The sequence below is a fragment of the Rutidosis leptorrhynchoides genome, chromosome 1 (genome assembly GCF_046630445.1).
Source record: "Rutidosis leptorrhynchoides isolate AG116_Rl617_1_P2 chromosome 1, CSIRO_AGI_Rlap_v1, whole genome shotgun sequence".
Taxonomy (NCBI): domain Eukaryota; kingdom Viridiplantae; phylum Streptophyta; class Magnoliopsida; order Asterales; family Asteraceae; genus Rutidosis; species Rutidosis leptorrhynchoides.
Genome location: NC_092333.1, coordinates 683,024,608 through 683,046,836, shown reverse-complemented (window position 1 = coordinate 683,046,836; position 22,229 = coordinate 683,024,608). Strand labels below are relative to the sequence as shown.

The 22,229-nt window shown below is 35.3% G+C and overlaps 1 protein-coding gene across 1 annotated transcript; it reads left to right on the top strand.

Moving 5' to 3' along the window:
* The first annotated feature begins 8,615 nt into the window (after nt 1-8,615).
* On the top strand, nt 8,616-11,606 carry LOC139852106 (uncharacterized). The gene is made up of 3 exons (XM_071841334.1): nt 8,616-10,542; nt 11,146-11,324; nt 11,373-11,606. The coding sequence occupies exons 1-3, from the start codon at nt 8,616-8,618 to the stop codon at nt 11,604-11,606; spliced, it is 2,340 nt and encodes a 779-aa protein (XP_071697435.1).
* The last annotated feature ends 10,623 nt before the right edge of the window (nt 11,607-22,229 follow it).

Sequence of the window (22,229 nt, the reverse complement as noted above, 5' to 3'; positions counted from 1 at the left end):
ATGATTTTCGTCGGATAACATTTTAAACTTTTAAATTCGGTTCACATGACAGGTCATACTTCTTTAGCACGTTTGGAAAGGTTCAAAACGTTCACTTCACTTCATTCATACCGATGATTGATGGTATACCCGGTGCGTCATAATGGAGATATGTGACGATTACGAGGCAAATATGATGATGATTACAAAAAGGAAGTAAGTATCAACACGATAATAATTTTTTTGAAAAAGTGGATGACTATCTTTTATTAACATGTGTTATGTAGGTGTACGAGTATCTGGAATGAATATTTTCATCACATCCTTGTACGGAGATTCAATTTACGAAGTTTCAATTTTTGGAACACTCGAGGTATTCAAATTGAAAACATATTACGGCACACAAATTTGAGTAGTGTTTTTTAAGGTGTGTTTGCATATTCAATTACAAATTTGAATACAAGAATTAAGTATATATTTGTTTATGAAATTTCTATTTACAATTATTACGTTAAAAGTATTGATTGTTTTAAGTTCCTAAGTTGATCTATATTTTTTTTTAAACCTCTGAATGTGTGTATAGTATGGCAAAGATCCGCTTTCAGAAAGAGAATGACAAAAAGAGGTTCCTAAAAGACAATTCTACAACTGCATTTGAATATTTTAAGAAAAATCATAAGAGTATAGCAAAGGTTAATAACAACCCTTAGTCATTAAGAGTTAAATTTGTGCAAAATATAGTGGTACATGGAATAATTATTTGCTAGGAGGTGGGTGATTGTTCTAATACTGAAACGCCTCAGATTTGGTTTCATTAGATCGCGACATTTTTTTTAGTAAACACTGATATCAAAACCTCTTGTACTCTGCGGCATGCCAAGTATCCACGCGGCACGTAGTACAACTACATCAGACACAAACACAAGTTACAACTACTGTTACCAAAACCAGTTATATTGTGTGACGCGCTGCTAAACTGCGCGACGCACGGTAACACTGAATTCAGACTATTTCGAAACAAGTTTACCAATTTTCGACGTTACACAATAATTCACCGAAAGCATTCCATTCAGCTAAAACATGTTTTAACAAATACACGATATATTAACGACACTTCAAAATGTTTAACGTATTGGAACGACCCTTGGAACTCAAATGACCCATTACAATAACCTCGAGTAATTTCGACCCAATTACACAAATATATGGATTAAGACTCAATATCTCAACCCGATACCAAGAGCATGATTTCGAGGATTCATCTATCCCCAACCGAGGCCAAATATCCAAAAGCTACCCCACCAGAGGCACAAGCTTCTCATAATCATCTAGTCTAGCAAATAGAAACCTTCGCCACATCAAATCGGCACCTATAAAAAGGTAAACAACGCGAGGGGTAAACATAAAACTTAGTGAATGCAATAATTATATATATATATATATATATATATATATATATATATATATATATATATATATATATATATATATATATATATATATATATATATATATATACACACACACACACACACACACACATAATCCACTTACTTTCATACACTTACAAAAACTACGCATAACCATGCATACAAAGCTAGCACCGTAAATAGCATATAGTCACAACATAACAATCTAAAATAAATATAAACACATAATATGGTTAACGATACGCAATAATGTTATACATCGTATGTTATAACACTATCCATCACATGTAGCCGAAGAAAAGTGAAACCTTACGGAATGCACTTTCCACATGTCACAACACAACCATGGTCAACAAAAAGTGAATCCTCACGGATACACTTATGATATCGCTCAAAAAGTCAGTTTTGTTTGTCGTGTAACAAGGTTGACAGAACTGTTCTTAGTAAAGGGGGCAGATGATTTATATTTATAATTGCGGGGCCTAAATCCACTTTTTACTTCCTAAGGTAGCAAGCGTAAGTTGACCTAGGGTCGTTCTTTTTTATGGTTAAACGAATTGAAAATCAAGGGTATAATTGTCTTTGGTTGAATTGCCTGTATATAGAATTAGTAGTGGTTTTGATGAAACTAAAGTCCTACTTGTGGAAAAAGTAAATATGGTGGAGAGATATCCGGAGTATGCAGATCAAGGAAATGCTGACCAAGATATAGATTTAGGCTAGCGAAGGGTAATTATGTCTGGATTAGGGATATGATTAGAATAACATAGACCTGGTTGGATGAGCCAATTATACAAACCTACATATCTCTAGACTCTCATAGTTCTCTTAGAGCAAGACAAGTATGCCACAAGGGTTGCACAATTAGAGTGTATCTAAACCTCAGAGGTTATCATTAGTAAAGCACTAAGCTTTGTTAGGGGGTTAGGTAATCTTGACCCTCCTTATCAGTTAGGAAACTGAATAATAACATGTCGTGTTGATTGAACATAATCACAAACAGAAAGAATCCGTCGGGTTAAGTTGGCCAAACATTAAACTAACAACCTTATCATCATACTAGTGAGATCATATTATTCTAAATATTATACAGCATTACAGTGTTAAACTGATAGTAAGACATATAAAAACCTACAAGATACCTACAACACACCGTGTGATTAATCCTAAGGTAACAATCACACAAGAACATGCAATAGGAATGGGTTATACAGCTGAGGCACTATGTAGATCATAACAGGTCCTAAGAGGTCTCATTGGAACATGTATCATGTATACTAGGTCATTCATGTCTCAATTCCTAAGTTCTGTGTCCTGAAAGCACATTAGATGCCTCTCGGGAACACCGACCATACCGAGTTCATAGATGCTTCAGATATGATATAACCAAGGGTCTTAATTCTATGAAGTAGCTAAGTTCATATAGGTGGACAAGTACACAACTTAGGTTGGTCAATGATGCTCGGTTCACAAACATACTTAATTTCTTTTATATTTATACTCAAACGTGGACTCGACTATGTGACAAGCATTCGAGAAACAATGTCCCGGTAGTTGTAATTAGCAAGTTTTTTGTTTAAGGTTCGTCCCAAGAGAGCGGTGATTCCTAGTTGAATAAATGAAAACTCATAATCATTCTAAAGTTTATTTGATTGGGGGGTTTTGAATTTTGAGATATTAAGAAAACAATTGCAAATTAAACTAATTAAGTAATTATCAATATTAAAAAGCATGCGTACTTGCTTAATCCACTTGAAACATTCGGATTGTTCTTTTGTTCACTTAAGATCTAATTGTGTTCAAACTGTATAATAATATCCCTACTAGATGTTCTTATGATCAAATCAACACTTACAAATTCCAATAAGCTTGCATTAATTAGATCTAGTTGAATCATGCAATTATCATTAGTACTTAGCTTGAGTTGAAGTCCCCTAAAACTCTTTGGTGATCAAAATCCCTTAAGAAAACCAAACTCCACTATTTTGACTAAGGACCAATTGAAAACCTATCCAAACCAAGACCCCAATCCCTTGAAAGGCCCCAATTTGATTGTCTAGATCACCTAAGTGTTGAAGTACAAGTTGCTTCACTAATCAAATCCCTAAGAGAAGCTACACAACTCATATAGTCAAAGTAAAGTCCAAAAAAAAACATAGCAAAGGATCTTTTAGCTATATCTAATAAAAAAAAATCACAATCATCAACTCATAGATTCATCCAAAAACAATCATAAACATTGATATGAATAATCCTTAGCTATCAAGCTTCATAAACAAGTGTACATCATAAAATCTAGCCAATCATGGCTAGAATAAGAACAATACAAGTAATAAGAGAAGATTCAAACATAATGAAGCATAAATAAGAGTAGATTGTACCAAACTTATAAAAATTGCAAATAAGCTAGATGAAGAAGATGATGAAGAACAAGCCCTTGATCTTGATCCAATCTTCAAATCCTTGATATAGAATGTAAGAATTGATGAAAACTTGATGAAAACTTTTATATTCTAGCTATCAAACCCTAATTTCCTTAGCTACCACATTCTAAATCTAATCCCTAGTTTGTTATGAGAAAAACCCACATCTCATTCTATTTATACCTCTTGGAAAAACTACCAAGATTTTCCAGTAGAATGTCGTTCCATTATGTGGAACATCGTTCTTGTGCCCGTTCAGGTGGAACGTCGTTCTGAATAATAAGAACGTCGTTCCTGATTCGTCCTCTAAATGCCCAAAATTTCTATTTCCATTTCCTTTGTAATTTCCCAGGTGGAACGTCGTTCTGCATTTTGGAACGCCGCTCTTAGATTTGGAACGTCGTTCTGATGAACATGAACGTCGTTCTTGAGCCAGTTCCAGCACTTTGTAGTTTTCTTGATACATTTCACACACTTTGGTCAATTTTACACCAAATTCATACTTTGAACTGTTGTAGCACTCAGAACACGACTAATCCTAAGTTCTTTACATTTTGAGCAAAATGGACATGAAAACCGAGTAAAACAAGGTAGATATTGCATGAGAAACTTAGTGTAAATGAGCAATATCAAAACCCCTACCTTTGAACCTTGCTTTTCCTTAAGCAAGCATAACAATAAACAAGACTTGGAGATAAAAGCAATCAATGATCAAAGTCAAAGTGCAATAGTTGGCCAATAAGGGATACCTCCATGAATGTGCACTTTGAAGGCTAGAATGATCTCCGAATACTTGCATTTGCTAAGGATCAAGCATAAACCTCTTCTCCTCTTCTTCTTCTTTCACAAACTAGCAAAAACTCAAACTCAATGCTTCAAACAACTTCATTTCATCAATTCATCAATTTGGCATTGGTGGGGTGGCAATCCTTGACCATGTCTTCAACTAAACCTCAAAAGATACACCACTCCTCCAATTAAGCTTCAATTCTTTAAACATTCTCTAAATCCATTAATTCAAGCCTAGGCTAAACATCTTCACATCTTCATACATCTTTGAAATCAACAATTAAACAAATGTGCTCCCTACCTAGAAAGGCTTAAATATCCACAAGATATTTCATTTAAGGATAATCAAATCAAGATTCGAGCTTTTTAGTACAAACCTTTCTAGGAGCATTCTTCAAATCATCACAAGCATAAACTTCACCTTCATACCCCATTTTCATCACCACTTCGTCAAGGATTACCCATAAGCTTCTTTTTGGTACAATGGAGCGCCAAGTTACATGAGTCACCAAAGAAAAAGTTTAGCCTTAAGGAAGATAAGGCTTTACGAAAACCATTTTTGTTTTTAGAAAGGGAGAATGAGTCAAGTTGTAAAAACCCTAAACTAAAAACAGCCACCGCCACCACTCACTGCTCTTCTCCTCCGGCCGTCGGTTTACTCCGGAGGTCCGGAGGACCTCTCTCCATCTCTCCCTTATTTGTAGAATATATCCTCTTTCACTCCTTTTGATTTTGTTTTTGTTTTTCCATTTCAATCAATAACCTTTTTAATTTGGGTCGTGATTTCTGCTCATTGTGTGAGTGTTACAACAAGTCATGGTCGTAGAAGACTCAGAACAGCATTATCGCCTGATCCTTGTTGCTTGTTTCGCGTAGATCCCGGTAGTAGGTGGTTTCAGGTAAATTCAGGTCATTTTCGTGTTTTATCGGGTGGTTACAGGTTATGTTTAAGCGGTTTTGGGTTGTTTTTAAGTTGCTTTAAGTGCTTTCGAGCAGCATCGGGTAGTTTTAGGTGGGTTCGTTATGGTTTCGGGTGTTTTCGGGTGGTTACTGGTATAGCTTTCGTTTTCGTTGCTGTTCAGGTCGAGAATTATACGGCTAAAGGAACACCACACAATAGCTATCAAGATATTAAAGACTCGCAGGTTACTTGTATACGCTTGTTTACTGATATTTTTTAATATAGCTTGAGTTTCAAAGAGAACCATCAATTATTATTTCTCAAGTTAACAGCTACTTGTTGAACTATTAGTTGTGGTGTTTTGGGTGAAATTGATCTCATGCTTCCGTTATATAATTTAAATTAAGAAATCATGTGTATGGATTAGGGTTATTTGGGTAACGGTTTTGGGTGATTCGGGTAATGGTTTCGAGTAGTTCGGTTTATGGTTTTGAGTTGCTCCGATTATTAGATTTGGTCGTTTACGGTTGTGGTATTGGGTGTTGGTTATCGATGGTTCATGTTGGTGTTTTCGGGTTCTTTTGGGTGTTTTTTGTAGGTCGTAGTGGGAGTGGTCGTTGGGATCAAGATGTGAGATTGTTATGGTTATCATTAAGGTGCATGATCCTTATATTTTGAGGTTTATGCTTGTGTAGTTAAATTGGTAGCTTCATACATCGATGGTTGGTTTTGTAACAACCTCGAATCGGGCCTAGCGGTAAATGACCTTTTATTCTTAGTTTATATTAATTTACTAATATTAGTGATCTTAATAATTATGGGTAAATAATTATTTGATTAGTTAGTTATGTGCGCTTTGTGACAAGGGTCAAAGAACAGGTTTCGTTATGTGAATTGGACCTCGTTAGGGCCGCCTAATAAGGTACATTGTGTTTTAGATAACTGGTAAATACCCGTGTGTTAGACGAAAGGGGTTCCCTCATAGTGAAGAAACCCCTAAATTGATATATACTCCTGTAAGTTCTATATCTTACCATTTTTTATAAACTTTGAACCCTAAAACACACTTAACTCTCTAAATCCTTGAAATCAAAAGTGCAAATTCAAAGATTGTGATTTCGCTTATCTGATTCTAGCATTAACAAGGATCAAAACAAGGTAAACATCATTGAATTTTGTGAATTAAAAGAGTGGGTTTGGGTTAAAATGGGTTTTGGTGATTTTTGAGCTTGATTCTTGATTATATGTGTTTATTTTGCTTGATTGATGTTAGATATAGTTTATATAAGTATTATGTGATATTATCGAGCCTTTGAATCGACCAAAACAAGCAAAAATCGAGTTTTGTGTGCTAAAAATGCGAAAACAGCGTGCTGGAACTGATTTTCAACACCCACACTTTTGACAGCTCAACCATACGTGTAACCACACTTTTGAGGCTCAACCATGGGGTTGAGGACTCACTCGCACGAGTGAGACCTCAGTCGTGCGAGTGAGCAGTGGCCAGTTTTTGGAAAAATTGAAAGGGCTGTAACTTTCAAACCGTAACTCCGTTTTTGACGAATAAACTATCGTTAGAATCGTCTTGAAGTGTACGTTATAATGAAAAGGTTTTAAAATACTAAATCAAATTTTAAGTTTGGTGGAAAAAGCTCGAATAGCAGTTATACTGCTGTTGTTGCTCAATCGTGCGAGTGAGGCACTCACCCGTACGAGTGAGGTATCCAACCGTGTTTGTGAGTTACTTAATCATGTGAGTGGACTTTAAAGTCACTCATGTGAGTGAGGGTACTCATCCACATGAGTGAGCTGGTCAGTCACACGAGTGAGACCCCACCTGTGCGAGTGACAGTGTATGTATGATTGGGTCAACTGCAATTCTAACCCATTTACTGTATTTATGTATTCTAATATGTAAATATGAATGAAATGGTTACTAACTAGAGAAATGATATTCTCAGGTGATAAAGGAAAAGGTGAAGGCTCAGTGAAATAAGACTACTGAGTTCTTGTATTTCCAGGTGAGTTGGACTATCCTAATGTTTATAAGTACTTAGTAGCGGGTTATGCTACTGTTACCTTGGCTTACTCACCTGAATACTTAGTATATGATATACTGTGCTATATTATGTGACTTGTTGTGGCCACCCTGGATACCGACTATGGGTTAGTAGTCTGGTAGTGATATTGCCGATTGCGGGTTTTGTAGCGGCAACTGGCTTACATGTGGGGCAGCTATCGTTTTGTAGTTATGCTAAATTTGTAAGTTAGGCAAGAGGTAGGGATGAGTCTTCCTGGTTCAGGAATTACTATTCGCGTAGTATAGTTGAACGATGCACCACCTGCATCTGGATACTATGCGAGGGAGACAGTAATTGGAATTATCGGTATACTCCAGCTTGATCAATTGGAGTTAAGGGCCCGGCCAGGCCGCCGATCCTCTTGTTATCAAGACCATGTTTGTGTATTGGCTAGCTTGATGCTATATGTTTATACCTGTTAGGACTGTACCATTCACTTAGCCTTGTGCTAACCCCCTCACTTCCTCCCATGCAGGTAGACTTGTATGCTAGGGTTTTTGGGAGGAGCTTCCTGTTTTGATGGATATGTTTGAAGAACAAACTCTGATGTCTTTTGTATAACATAATAATAGTTGTTAAACGTAACGCCTGATAAATTATAATAATCGTGTGGTATTGTAAAACTTATATTATATGTATAAAGTTTCCGCTGTGTATTAGAGCATAGGTTTGGCAACGTGTACACATGGATGTCATGTTCCCAAACCTTCGACAGTGTGTCAAACATTTCCTTGGGAGACAAGCTAAGTGAATGTAAAGAATGGTATGATAGTCTGTAGGTACTAACGGATTATCCACTAAGCTTTTGTGAGATGATGTGTACTACAGGTGAAAGATGACTGACGAAAGGCAGGATGTCCGAGCTCCACCTACCCCCGGAATCTTCAGAGCTCCACCTGAAGGGGAAGACTCAGACACTGATTAGCAAGAGTACATCCAATGATTGGAGAGTCGATTGAAAGAATCCCGAGACCGGATAACCGAGCTAGAAGGTATTGTTTCTGCGGGTACCATGACGGGTAATGATGATACTGTACCTCCAGGGTTTTCTGTACCTCAGTTTGGGTCTGCATCAGGGGGAACTTCATCACAACCACAAAAATTCCAAGTTTCGTTGCCATTTCCACAGTTTCAAACAACACCTCAGCAACAGTCACAGCCTCAACAAGGATACCAAAATCCAGGTCAAGTTATGTATCTTTACGTGATCCAAATGTGGCAGCCACCAACAACTGAAACAAAGAAAAAGTTTACTTTTAAGCAATTTCTTGAATGCAGACCTCCAGAGTATGTCGGTAGTTCTAATCCGACTGAAACCTTTGATTGGTTACGTGAGGTAGATCGAGCATTTGAAGCCTGTCAATGCAAGCCCGAATTACGTGTAACTTATGCCAGCAGATTGTTGAAAAAGAAAGCAATAGGTTGGTGGGATTCAATAACTTCTCATATGTCAAAGGAAATGTTGAACCAGGTGACTTGGGAAAAATTTGCTGCTAAGGTGTGCGAACAGTATTGCACTCCTTATGAGATCTCAAGAATGAAGCGAGAGTTTATGAATCTGAAGATGACCAGACAGATGACAATTGATGAAGTAATTGAGAAGTTTACGGACAAGCTTCGCTTTGTACAACAGTGGCTTCCTGATGAACAGCCTAAGATTGATCAGTTTGTGGAAATGATCTTGCTAGAATACAGATCATTGGTAAGAATGGCACCTTCATTACCTCAAGCTTTTGCAATAGCCAAGATGGTGGAAGGAGACATTAAGGCGGCCAGAGAAATTCAAAATGAAACGATGGCGCAGCCCAAACAGACGTCAAGTCAAGGTAGTTTCAAATCAAAGAAGTCTCATGGTGGTCAACAAAAGGGAAGATTTTCCCAAAGTGGTAGTAGTTCGAACCAGAGGGTGTGGTGCAATGGTTGTAAATCGACTCATGCGGGTCCTTGTACTAATTTGACAAAGAGGTGCATGCGGTGTGGAGTAATGGGTCCTGATATTCAGGCTTGCTCATTCAAAGAAAATGTTTGCTGGAATTGTCACAAATCAGGGCACAGATCAGTTGATTGTCCATCTGCGAGAAAGATGAGTTCTAGGGTAGGGGCAGGAGCAAGGGCAATGTCAGTCGGGGGATTTTCAGCTTCATCAATTGGACAGAAGCGTAAGACTCCTCCAAGACCTGAAGCAAGAGCCTTCCAGATGTCGGTAGATGCAACTACTACTGCCAACGATGCTATCACCGGTATGTTTTTGGTTAACTCTACACCTGCTCGTGTATTGTTTGATTGCGGAGCCAATCGTTCTTTTATGGCTACTAGATTCTGTGATAAGTTAAACTTGCCTGTTTCTATGTTATCTGAACCATTAGAAGTGGAAGTAGCCAGTGGTAAGACCGTTCCAGTCACAACATCTGTGTCTGGAATAAGTATAGAAATAGATGGGAGTGTATTTCCGGTGACTTGCTTAGTGATGCCCATACCTAGCTTTGATGTAGTTCTAGGTATGAATTGGTTAAGCCGCCATAAGGCAAGTATAAAATGTGATAAGAAAATAATTTATTTTCCTTTGGCCGATGGGACACGTGTTATGGCCCGAGGTGAATGGGGCGGGTTTAATTGTCCGTTAATTTCGATGATGAAAGCTAAGAAATCGTTAGCCAATGGATGTGATTCGTTTCTCGCGTATGTAATTGATGCTAAGAAAGAGAAAACGATGGTAGATGATATTCCAGTAGTGCGTGACTTCCCAGAAGTATTTCCAGATGAATTACCGGGTTTGATGCCAGTTAGGGAAGTAGAATACAGAATTGAGTTGATGCCAGGATCTACACCAGTGGCTAAAGCTCCTTATAGGTTAGCTCTGTCCGAGATTCACGACATGATGATGCAAATTCAGGATTTACTTGATCGTGGGTTTATACGACCGAGTTCATCACCTTGGGGTGCTCCCGTGTTATTCGTGAAAAAGAAAGATGGTACGCTCTGAATGTGTATTGATTATCGGGAATTAAACAAAAGAACCGTGAAGAATAAGTATCCTCTTCCGAGGATAGATGATTTATTCGATCAGCTTCAAGGAGCTTCGGTCTTTTCAAAAATAGATTTACGTTCCGGGTATCATCAGGTTCGTGTTGCTGAATCCGATATTCCAAAAACAACATTTCATACTAGGTACGGTCATTATGAGTTTTTGGTGATGCCGTTCGGGTTAACGAATGCGCCAGCAATTTTTATGGATTTAATGAATCGGGTGTGTCGACAGTTCCTTGATAAGTTTGTCATAGTATTTATTGATGACATTCTAATCTATTCAAAGACAGAGTCTGAGCATGCTGATCACCTACGTCAAGTATTAGAATTGTTGAAACGAGAACAGCTATACGCCAAGTTTTCCAAATGTGAATTTTGGTTACGTGAAGTTCAGTTTTTGGGTCATGTTATTTTTCAAGAAGGTATCAAAGTGGATCCATCCAAAATAGAAGCGGTAATGAATTGGAATGCACCGAAGACTCCGACTGAAATTAAGAGTTTTCTGGGTTTGGCAGGGTATTACCGTAGATTTATCAAGGATTTCTCTAAGATTGCGGGTCCATTAACAAAGTTAACTAGAAAAGATGTATCTTTTCAGTGGAATGATGAACAGGAGAAAGCATTTCAAAGATTGAAGCAGCTATTGTGTCAAGCTCCAATATTAGCGTTACCCGAGGGTACTGATGATTTTATGGTATACTGTGATGCGTCATATGCGGGTTTGGGTTGTGTATTAATGCAGCGAGAGAAGGTAATTGCGTATGCTTCACGGCAGTTGAAAACTCATGAAAAAAATTATCCAGTACATGACTTAGAAATGGCAGCAGTGGTTTTTTGCTTTAAAGCTATGGAGACATTAATTATACGGTACGCACTGCGTTATTTGTACAGATCACAAGAGTTTACAGTATATCTTTTCTCAGAAAGAGTTGAATATGCGGCAAAAATGGGGGCAAGAATTAAAAAAAGATTATGATTGTGAAATTCGTTATCATCCAGGTAAGGCAAATGTAGTCGCTGATGCTTTAAGCCGAAAAGGATCCATTGACAATGTGAAATTTATGAGAATAGAAATTGTATCGGATCTAATTGAGCGATTAAAGATGACGCAGTTAGAAGCATTGAGAGATGAACATTTAAAATCCGAGCTTTTAGTTAAGAGGAAAGTGGAGTTAATTGACGATTCTCATGGATTAAAAACCTTCAACAATCAAGTATGGGTTCCTTTACTTGGAAAATTGAGGGAATTAATTATGAATGAGGCGCATAAATCAAGATTATCCATTCATACAGGAAGTACAAAAATGTATCATGATTTTAAAACCCTGTATTGGTGGCCAACAATGAAGAAAGACATTGCGCATTTTGTGGAAAAATGTCATATTTGCGCCCAAGTTAAAGCTGAACATCAAAAACCCTATAGATCATTACGTCAATTAGAAATTTCAGAATGGAAATGGGAACATATAACGATGGATTTTGTAACCAAGTTACCCTAAACCCAGAAAGGACATGATATGATCTGGGTGATTGTTGATCGATTAACCAAGAGCGCACACTTTTTGCCTGCTAGTGAAACGACATCGTTGAGTAAATTGGCTCAGTTGTACATAAATGAAGTTGTAGCTCGGCATGGAATACCATTATCTATTGTGTCGTATAGGGATTCGAGATTTGTATCTAACTTCTGGCAGAGTTTACAACAAAATTTGGGTACTCGTGTTAATCTTTGTACAGCGTATCATCCTCAGACGGACGGTCAAAGTGAACGAACTATTCAAATGTTAGAGGATATGTTAAGAGCCTGTGTATTAGAATATGGTGGGTCATGGGTGATGTTATGCGAGGTGTATACGAAATAGTTATATTTTTATTGCAAAATACTATTAAATACGATACAATTTTACACAAGTTATTTATTTATTTATTGAATGGATATACCTAAACCTTGCTACAACACTTATAGTCAGTGTACCTAATCGTAAAGTAGTGTAGTTTTTAGTAAGTCCGGTTCGTTCCACAGGGATACAACTAAATTTAACGCTATATTATATTTTAAACTATATTTGTATATATATATATATATATATATATATATATATATATATATATATATATATATATAAGTAGTATTATTATTATAAAAAGGGGGTTTTACTTTTTAATGACCGGTTTGTCGATTTTATGTCTTAAGTCACAATTAAAACCTAATATAAAATATTAAATATAAATATAACTTAATTAAAGCGTAAAGTAAATGATGATAAATAAAAGTGCGATAAATAAAAGTGCAATAATTTAAAGAACGATAAATAAAATGACGATAAATAAAAGTACGATTAAATATGAAATAAAGGAATTATGCTTATTTAAACTTCCGTAATCATGATGTTCGATGTGTTGATTTTAGTTTATTACCATGGGTTAATTGTCCTTTGTCCTGGATTATTCGATATGTCCATCTGGTTTTGTCCATAATAGTCCATCAGTCATAATTATAAAGTGCGAGAGTCTTCGTCAAATTATCCTTATACCCAAAGTCAAATATTCCAACTAATTGGGGATTCGAACTGTAACAAGGTCTTAATACTTTGTTTAATGAATACACCAGGTTATCGACTGCGTGTAATCCAAGGTTTTAATACTCTGTTAACAATTACACCAATTACCCTTGAATGTAATCCACCCCTGTTTTAATGAGTCCAGTGACTATTAATCCATCCCCGTGTCTGGTCAAATGAACAATAATTCGTATTTATAAATATCCCGCCCACCGTACCCGATTAAGCGTATGTGGTTATATATAGATACGTCAAATTGTAACCTTTATACTAAATTAACGAGGTATCGTTTGGTTAATATAAAGCCCATTAATAGCCCATAGTCTAATTTCCACAAGTGTCGATCTTTTGTCCAAACCCCAATTATGGTACAAAGCCCAATAACCCCGTCTTTAATATTTAGCCCAACATCACGATTAATTCGATTTAAATAAGCATAATAATAACTTAGCTACGAGACATTAATTTAAAAAGGTTGAACATAACTTACAATGATTATTAATAGCGTAGCGTTACACGGACAGAAATTCGACTCACAAACTTAATACATACGCCAACATAACCTTATTATTACTAAACATAAATTAAAATTATAATTATAAAATATAAATATATATATCGTATATGATATGAGAAAGGAAAAGAAAAAGGTGTAATGAAATCGGCAGAATGTGCGGCCTTTTATAGGCGCACTTTAGACTGTACAACTCCGCGAGTGCTGATGTTTTGTGCTTCACAGCTCCGCGAGTGCGGAGCTTTGGATTCAAGCTCACCATAGTGATTTAAACGGGGGCTGCTAATAATTATAATATATAATAATATATATAATTAATTATATATTATATTATATTCTTGTGCATAGTTGACTTGTAATTTTTGGTCCGTTGCGTCGCGTGCTGAAAGTTGGTTCATGTCTCGGTTTCGGATTTTCGAACGCCTTTTCGTATAATTTAATATCTTGTACTTTGCCTTTTGCGGCTTATATTCTTGTAATTTCTAGACGTTTCTCATCAATAATTTGAACCACTTGGATTGTACTTTGTACTTTTTAGCTTTTTGGTCGTTTGCATCTTCAAATCGTCGAATCTGTCTTTTATCTTCACCTTTTATTATTTAAACGAATATCACTTGTAAATAGAACAATTGCAACTAAAAGCTTGTCTTTCTTGAAGGATAATGCTATGAAATATGTGTTCGTTTTTAGCATTATCAAATATTCCCACACTTGAGCGTTGCTTGTCCTCAAGCAATATAGAACTTGAATATAACTTTACTAGAATCACTTCTTTATTCTTCACACTTTGTACATCAGTGATTTTAATACGGCGGTATGAACAATGGTAGTAACGATGTGGTTTACAGTCCCACATGACTATAAAAATTTAGAACCTTTTAGGAAATTGGATCTTTATGAAAACATTTGATCTTTTGAAAATTCAATCTAGCTTTTACCCTAGATAAGTTTTATGGAATAACCCTTCACCGGTGTTTGCAAAATGTTTTTGTGAGTTTTGTGGGTTTCAGATTTGAAAATTTTAGCTCAAAACTTATGGTTTTGTGTCACCCACTTGCTAACCTTGTATTAGGAAAGCAACACGTCTAGTATACTTGCTCCATATATTACCTTTTGGTAAACTACCGTCCGGTAGTAAAGGAAAGCGTTGAACAAGCAACTGTTAAGGCAATGTCCCGTGACATGCAGATAATTATGGTCTATATCGTGTTGGATGCAATTACTATCCTTTGTAGGAGCAATAGTAAAGATCACCCTGTAATTTTTTTTTCGGTCTGGCACAAGGTCATGTCTTCGACCATGCTATGCAACCACCGTTCTTACAGTTGACACCCGATTTGGTTTTGGTGACCTAATGAATTCCGGTGAATTCTTTGGATTTTACGTTTAATGGTAATGAACGCATTAAAAATGGGTTTTCATAAAACAAATCAGTTTGTAATTTGATCAAAATATTTTCTCGTTCAAGCTCGAGTTAGATATCAATGAATTCCATGAGTTTGAATTCTCAATCTTTAAGGTCAATCTCAAGGATTGAGTAATATCAGTTTTAAAAGCTGATTTTTGATCTTTAAGGAGATTATCCTTTCTGGGGATCTGATTCATTAGTCTTATAAGCTAATTTGCACGGTGCCCCCCATTGTACGAGACAAATCCTCTCATGGTTAGGATAAGTCTGACCACTTGGCGACCCTGTTTGATGCTGAGGTCCGTGGATTTCCAGCTGATTTTCGAGAAAACTTTTCAAGGTTTTTCGTAGTCTCTACAACTGGTCTGGACGACAACTTCGTGACCTAAATCAAGAAGCGCGTGTCTTTTTCTCGGAAGTCTTTACTTCCTTTTAAATCAAGTGGCACATTTCTTTCAAATATATTATAAGAAATCGGGTAAAACTGATAAAATCGTTCAAAACAAAAATATCTTTAATTATTTGTACAAAGATATGTGATATGTGATTTAAATAACTTGGTAAAAATTTCTCACACTTGGCTTTTATTTTTCTTTCTTTGCCTTTTTATTCTCCTCTATTCCATTTTAAATGAATTCTAACATTTTGGGTTGTTTCTCAATTTATGTCCTTTACGAGGTAACAATAATTTCGGTGTTAACACCTAGTTTTATCGTTCATAAATATGTATAAACATGATTTTGAATTCATTTATTTGAAAATTTTTAAAATTTTTACTAGAAGTGGGTACTCAGTATATAAGACTATGGCTGTTCTTTATTATCAGAGAGCACTAGATTCTAATACAACTACCGCGTTACTAGTATTTTTAATAATAACCAAGTGTTTAAAGTAAAAAAAAAAATTTTAAAAAAAACCTAAAGAATTTAACCCCTTCCCACACTTAAGATCTTGCAATGCCCTCATTTACAAGAAATCAGTAACAATTTAAATTATTGAGGGTGATTAGCGTAGAAAAATGATTAAAATTTTACCAAAGTTTCCAAACATATTGGCGTTTGTTTTGAATGATAAATGGTGCACTTCATTTGTTCATTACGTCTGTTGTTACATCACACTTGTTTTTCGTTTTATCGTCAAAATTAATAGCTTTTGCTGAACTTAATGTCAGTCTTTAAAAGTGAGCTGTTTTACCCTGTTTTGTACATGAGATAAACTACAAACATATATATACATATTTTAGAAGTTGGGTATATCACCCCACATTCAAAAATTATTAAAATCTAATAATAAAAGTTAGAAAATTATAAAAACTATTATAGTATCAAAAGAAGTATTAAAAGTATAAAATTACAAGTTACAAAATAAATAAAAATAGGCATAAAAGAAAATTAGGGTTGATGAGGATGGTGCCAGTAGGGATTCCATTCAAAGCCGTAAGTGCTGTAGAATGCTTGAGCTGGGTCATATGTAGGGTACGGTGATCGGGTCTGTATAGTCCAGGGAGGAAATATGGGCATTTGAGTAGGAATGTAGTTTGTATTTATGTGTGCACAATGACTTATGATTTGGTTTTGATGATACTGCCAATCTTGAAATGCTCATTGTCTAGCCATTTCATACTCATGTTGAGCCATAAAAATTTGTATTTCTGTCATCTGATTCCCCCCTCCCATATTACCTTGCTGCTGATCTCTTTCGACCTGTGGATGATTGCCATCATATGGTGCTGCAGCGTTATGTCATTTCTTTAAAACCTTAGCACCATGATATACTTTCAAACCAATTGTATCACAGGGTTCTGGTGCTGCAATTATTAATCCCCCTGACTTCTATCGACACCGAGATACTCAGCAATTAAAGTAACAAAGATACCACCTCCTATTATACTATTAGGCTGTATACCCCTAACCATAGCCGATAAATAATAACCCACACAATAAGGTATACTCACAGCGCTCTGTGGGTCTCGAATATACATGAGATAAAATAAATCATTTTCATTTACCTTCTCTTTGTTCCTACCTCGCTGTGTAATCGAGTTTGCTAAGAACCTATGGATTACTCTTAGCTCAGCTCTATCAATATCAGTGTAAGAGTAATATCCCCCACGAAATCGGTTATGGCTAGTCATTCTACTCCATATTCCATTCATATCAAAATTTTTATCAACCCTCTTACCATTAACTATCAACCTTTGATAATTAGTAGATGCTAGTTCCTCAGGCGTATATATACACAAAGCCTGAGCCATATCTAGTAGAGACATATGGCGCATCACACCTCCTAATAAAAATCTAATAAAACTCCGATCGATTAAGGTAGCTACCCGATCATTTATTTCAACACTACATAATAATTACACACACCATTCTCTATATACATGGCTACGTATATTGAATAAACGTTCCCAATCATTAAAGTAGAATTACCATACCTTTGTGTAAGTAATTCTCTGATTGGATCGGCCAATCTCACTGTTTCTAACGGTTCCCAATCTATTACCCTGGGTACTTCAACATCATTATACTGAAGGGTGTGCAAGTTCCTTTGATATTTTGGATATTCTATCCAAAATCTGTCAAACCTCAAGTTTGGGTGTAAATCTGCCTCATGGATATTTGAAAATGAAATGACTTGATGAGGTATATTTTATCTGTATTGGTCATTAATATCCTATTCGTTTGCATTCTCAGGAGGAGCATTGAGAGCCTGAGATGCGGATGAAGATTCACCCATTTCAGTCTGCAAAACACATTAAATACAATTTTTGTGCATCCAAATATGCATTAGTGTTAGCAGAATCATAAATCAAAACAATCATAATGACATGTTTAATCCATATTAAACTTTATACGCATTTTCACAATATTAACAATTCTACACTTTTACAAATAAACATATATGAAAATGTATACAATGTTCCTTAGCATTCATCTTCTAAATCATGTCAAAAATAATCATTATAGCAATTAAACGAGTTCTAAATGGCATTCATATCAATTAAATCGAGTTCATGCATTTTTGACTCAAAAAGTCCACTTTAATACTCAAAAATCATGTTTAGGATCAAAGTTTTGATCATTTAGCAACCTAAACATGTTACACTACTTAGTTAAGCATGAACCATCAACAAAATTCGGCCATAACCCGTTTATATCAAAAAGCCCCAATTTTGCTCAAGAACACAAACCCTAGATTACTCAAAATTTGAAGTTTAAGGCTTCTAATCATGTTAAATAGCATCAATCTAGGTTATACAAGCATAATATACAAACAATTTAAGCACAATTAAGCTAGAAATCAACAAAATCAAATTAGGTATAATTTTGCTCAAGAACACTAAAAATCTGAATTAAAGAGTGTTTGGATGTAGAAATTACCGATTTCCTTGAAAAACTTCTTGGCAAGTATCTCCTCATCGTGATTTTAGTGAAGATTTTGTGAAAAACGGGTAAAAATCTCGATTTTGTGTGTGTTTTCGTGGGTTTTTTCGCAGAAAAAATGAGAATGGGAATGGGGCCGGTCTGTCGACCAGTTTTAATCTGGTCTGGTCATTTTGAACTCCGCGAGTGCGGATGTGGTACCCCACTAAGCTCCGAGAGTGCGGATTTCTTTTTTTTATATATATAAAAACTTTTAACTTATAAAACAAATAATCAATTAATTTTAAAAATTTGTTTCTTTCTAAAATGAGGGCGTTTCGGTACGTTGACCTAGTCCGTCCCTCGACAAAATTTTAAAATTTGTCATTTTAAAGCGTTTGTTTTAAAAGCAAAGATTTTTGAGTTTTTTTAATGTTTTTGGCATACTTTAAATCAATAAGATTAAAATAAATTATAATAAAATTTCTCGTCCCGCCCTCGGGTAAAGGAATTTCAGTTCAACGACCTAGTCTTCAACTCACGACGAATTTTAAAAATCATATTTTTAACTTAATGAAATAAAGTACATTTTTGTTTTTAAATTCACACAAAACTTAAATTGAAAATGCATAAAATTTAAAATTCATATAAATATTATTAATATTTTTATACATTAATTTTACAAACTTATATTGAAAATATTAATTTTTAAAATATTTAAAAACTTAAATATATTGGTTTTAAAAATTTACAATAAAAATTTATTATTAATTTAAAAACAAGGTAAAAATAAAATTAAAAATCTTTTTGGTTTTTTTTAACCCACTTTAATCAATCAAATATTAACAAAAATATACGCCCCTCTTTTGGGTAAAGTAATTTCGGCTATTTTACCTAGTTTTACTCCTAACGAATTTTTGAAATATTTTGGATTGATTGATTAAAGATATTTATACCTTATGAATAAACGGTAAATTTCGAGGTGATGAATTAAATGTTTGTATAATATCAATAATTTAGTTTTATTGAATATCAATTTAATACTTTATAGCGAACGATTCAGCGTTTATTATCAAAAGGTTAAAAGCAATAAAATAAAATAAAAAAATAAAAACTGTACATACCTACATGTGAGATAGAATTCTCAGAGACCTGCTTTAGCCGACTCATAGGAGAGTCGTGTGATTTGGTTTTCCATAGCTACATAGGCGTAGCCTCGATTTTTCAATAACTTTTCTTCTAAACATATGAACGGTCCTTCTCTGTATAGAGTAACAAATTCGGTATTTGAATATGTTTGATTGTTCGAACATTTACCTTCGTGTGACCATTTTCCGCATTTATGACATCTTTCAAGGTGTCGTGCTCTTCTTTTTGTTGCGGATTTTGATTTTCCTTTACCAAAATGTGTCTTATGATGATCTTTCCTGAGTTCTTTTCTCACTTCATCCATTTTGCCTCTTATGAATGATACCAGTTCACTCGAGAAGATGTTATTATTACGTTTAGTAATCATAGCGTGTAGTAGTAGACCATGGTTCAGATCAAAGGAATTCTTCATCTCGTAAAACCTAAAAGAAATAAAAATTCAAAATGGGGGGAGAAGACTAGTTCTTTAGGGTATGCTAGGGAAAGACCATTCGGATTCCATTCTCGAGAACTACACAAAAACAGAAAATCTAACTCTAGACAACATTATATTATCCTTTGAAACATTTGAATCTCCCCACACTTAGTTAGCTGTGGTATTGAAATTGCGATTGACTTCATCGTCAACTTCCATTGGACCATGTATGTAATATTTAACTCTGTGACCATTAACTTTAAATTCAATCCCATTTGAATTTATCAACTCTATTGTTCCATATGGGAAAACTCTTTTGACTATGAATGGTCCAGACCATCTTGATTTCAAATTTCCAGGAAATAGCTTGATTCGTGAATTGAAAAGAAGAACTCTATCTCCTTCTTTAAATTCTTTTGAACTTCTGATTCTTTTATCATGCCATTTCTTCGTTCTTTCTTTATAGATTAACGAATTTTCATATGCTTCATGTATTAATTCTTCTAATTTGTTTAATTGACTTAACCGTAGACGTTCGACTTCATGCAAATCAAGATTACATGTCTTTAAAGCCCAAAATGCTTTGTGCTCAATTTTTACTGGAAGGTGACATGCTTTTTCGTAAACGAGTTTAAAAGGTGTGGTTCCAATTAGAGTTTTGTAGGCTGTTCTAAAAGCCCAGAGTGCATCCTCCAATTTCATGAACCATTCCTTCGGATTTGATCCTACGGTCTTCTCTAGAATACGTTTTAAAGCTCGGTTAGTATTTTCAACTTGTCCACTTGTTTGTGGATGATAAGCGGTTAAGATTTTATGAGTTACTCCATATCTTTTGAGAACTTTCTCAAGTTGATTATTACAAAAATGAGTACCCCGATCACTTATTAAAGCTTTCGATGTTCCGAACCTTGCAAAAAGATGTTTAAAGAAGTTGACTACAACTCATGCAACGTTAGTTGGGAGAGCTTATGCTTCCGCCCATTTAGATACATAATCAATTACAACGAGAATGTAGAGATTATTATGAGATTTTGAAAATGGACCCATAAAGTCAATACCCCAAACGTCAAATACTTCATATACTTGAATGACATTTTGTGGCATTTCATCACGTTGACTTATTTTTCCGGCCCTTTGACAAGCATCACAGGATTTACAAAGAAGGTGTGCGTCTTTGAAAATTGTAGGACAATAGAATCCAGCGTCGTAGACTTTTCTTTCTGTGAGTTGAGGCCCATAATGCCCTCCTGTTGGTCCTGTGTGACAATGGTTTAAGATTTGACTAGCTTCATCCCTGAACACACATCGGCGTATTATTCCATCGGGACAACTTTTAAACAAATGTGGATCTTCCCAGAAATAGTGTTTTATATCACTAAAGAATTTTTTCGTTTTTGGTACGACAACCCTTTTTCAAGGAATCCACATACTAAGTAGTTTGCATAGTCTGCAAACCATGAAATTTCACTATAATCGATTTTCAATAGATATTCATCAGGAAAGTTATCTTGTATGGCCGATTCATTTAGAACTTCTAATTCAGGATTTTCAAGACGAGAAAGATGATCAGCTGCAAGGTTTTCTGCTCCCTTTTTGTCTCGGATCTCAATATCGAACTCTTGTAAGAGTAAGATCCAACGAATTAATCGTGGTTTGGCATCTTGTTTTGAAAATAGGTATCTAAGAGCAGAATGGTCGGTATAGACCACCGTTTAAGCTAGAACGAGATATGAACGAAATTTGTCAAAAGCAAAGACAATAGCAAGGAATTCTTTTCCAGTAGTTGTTTAATTTGTTTGTGCTCCTTGTAACGTCTTACTAGCGTAATAAATAGGTTGAAATCGTTTTTCAATCCTTTGTCCTAAAACGGCTCCCATTGCAAAATCACTTGCATCGCACATGAGTTCAAATGGTAGATTCCAATTTGGAGTTATCATGATCGGTGCATTAGTGAGTTTTTCTTTAAGAATATTAAAAGATTTGATGCATTCATCCGAAAATATGAATGGAGCATCCTTTTCAAGGAGTTTATTCATAGGAATGACCATTTTAGAAAAATCTTTTATGAAACGTCGGTAAAATCCGGCATGCCCTAGAAAACTCCTAACTCCTCTAGCATTGGTGGGATATGGAAGTTTAGTAATTATATCTACTTTAGCTCTATCCACTTTAATTCCTTCCTTTGAA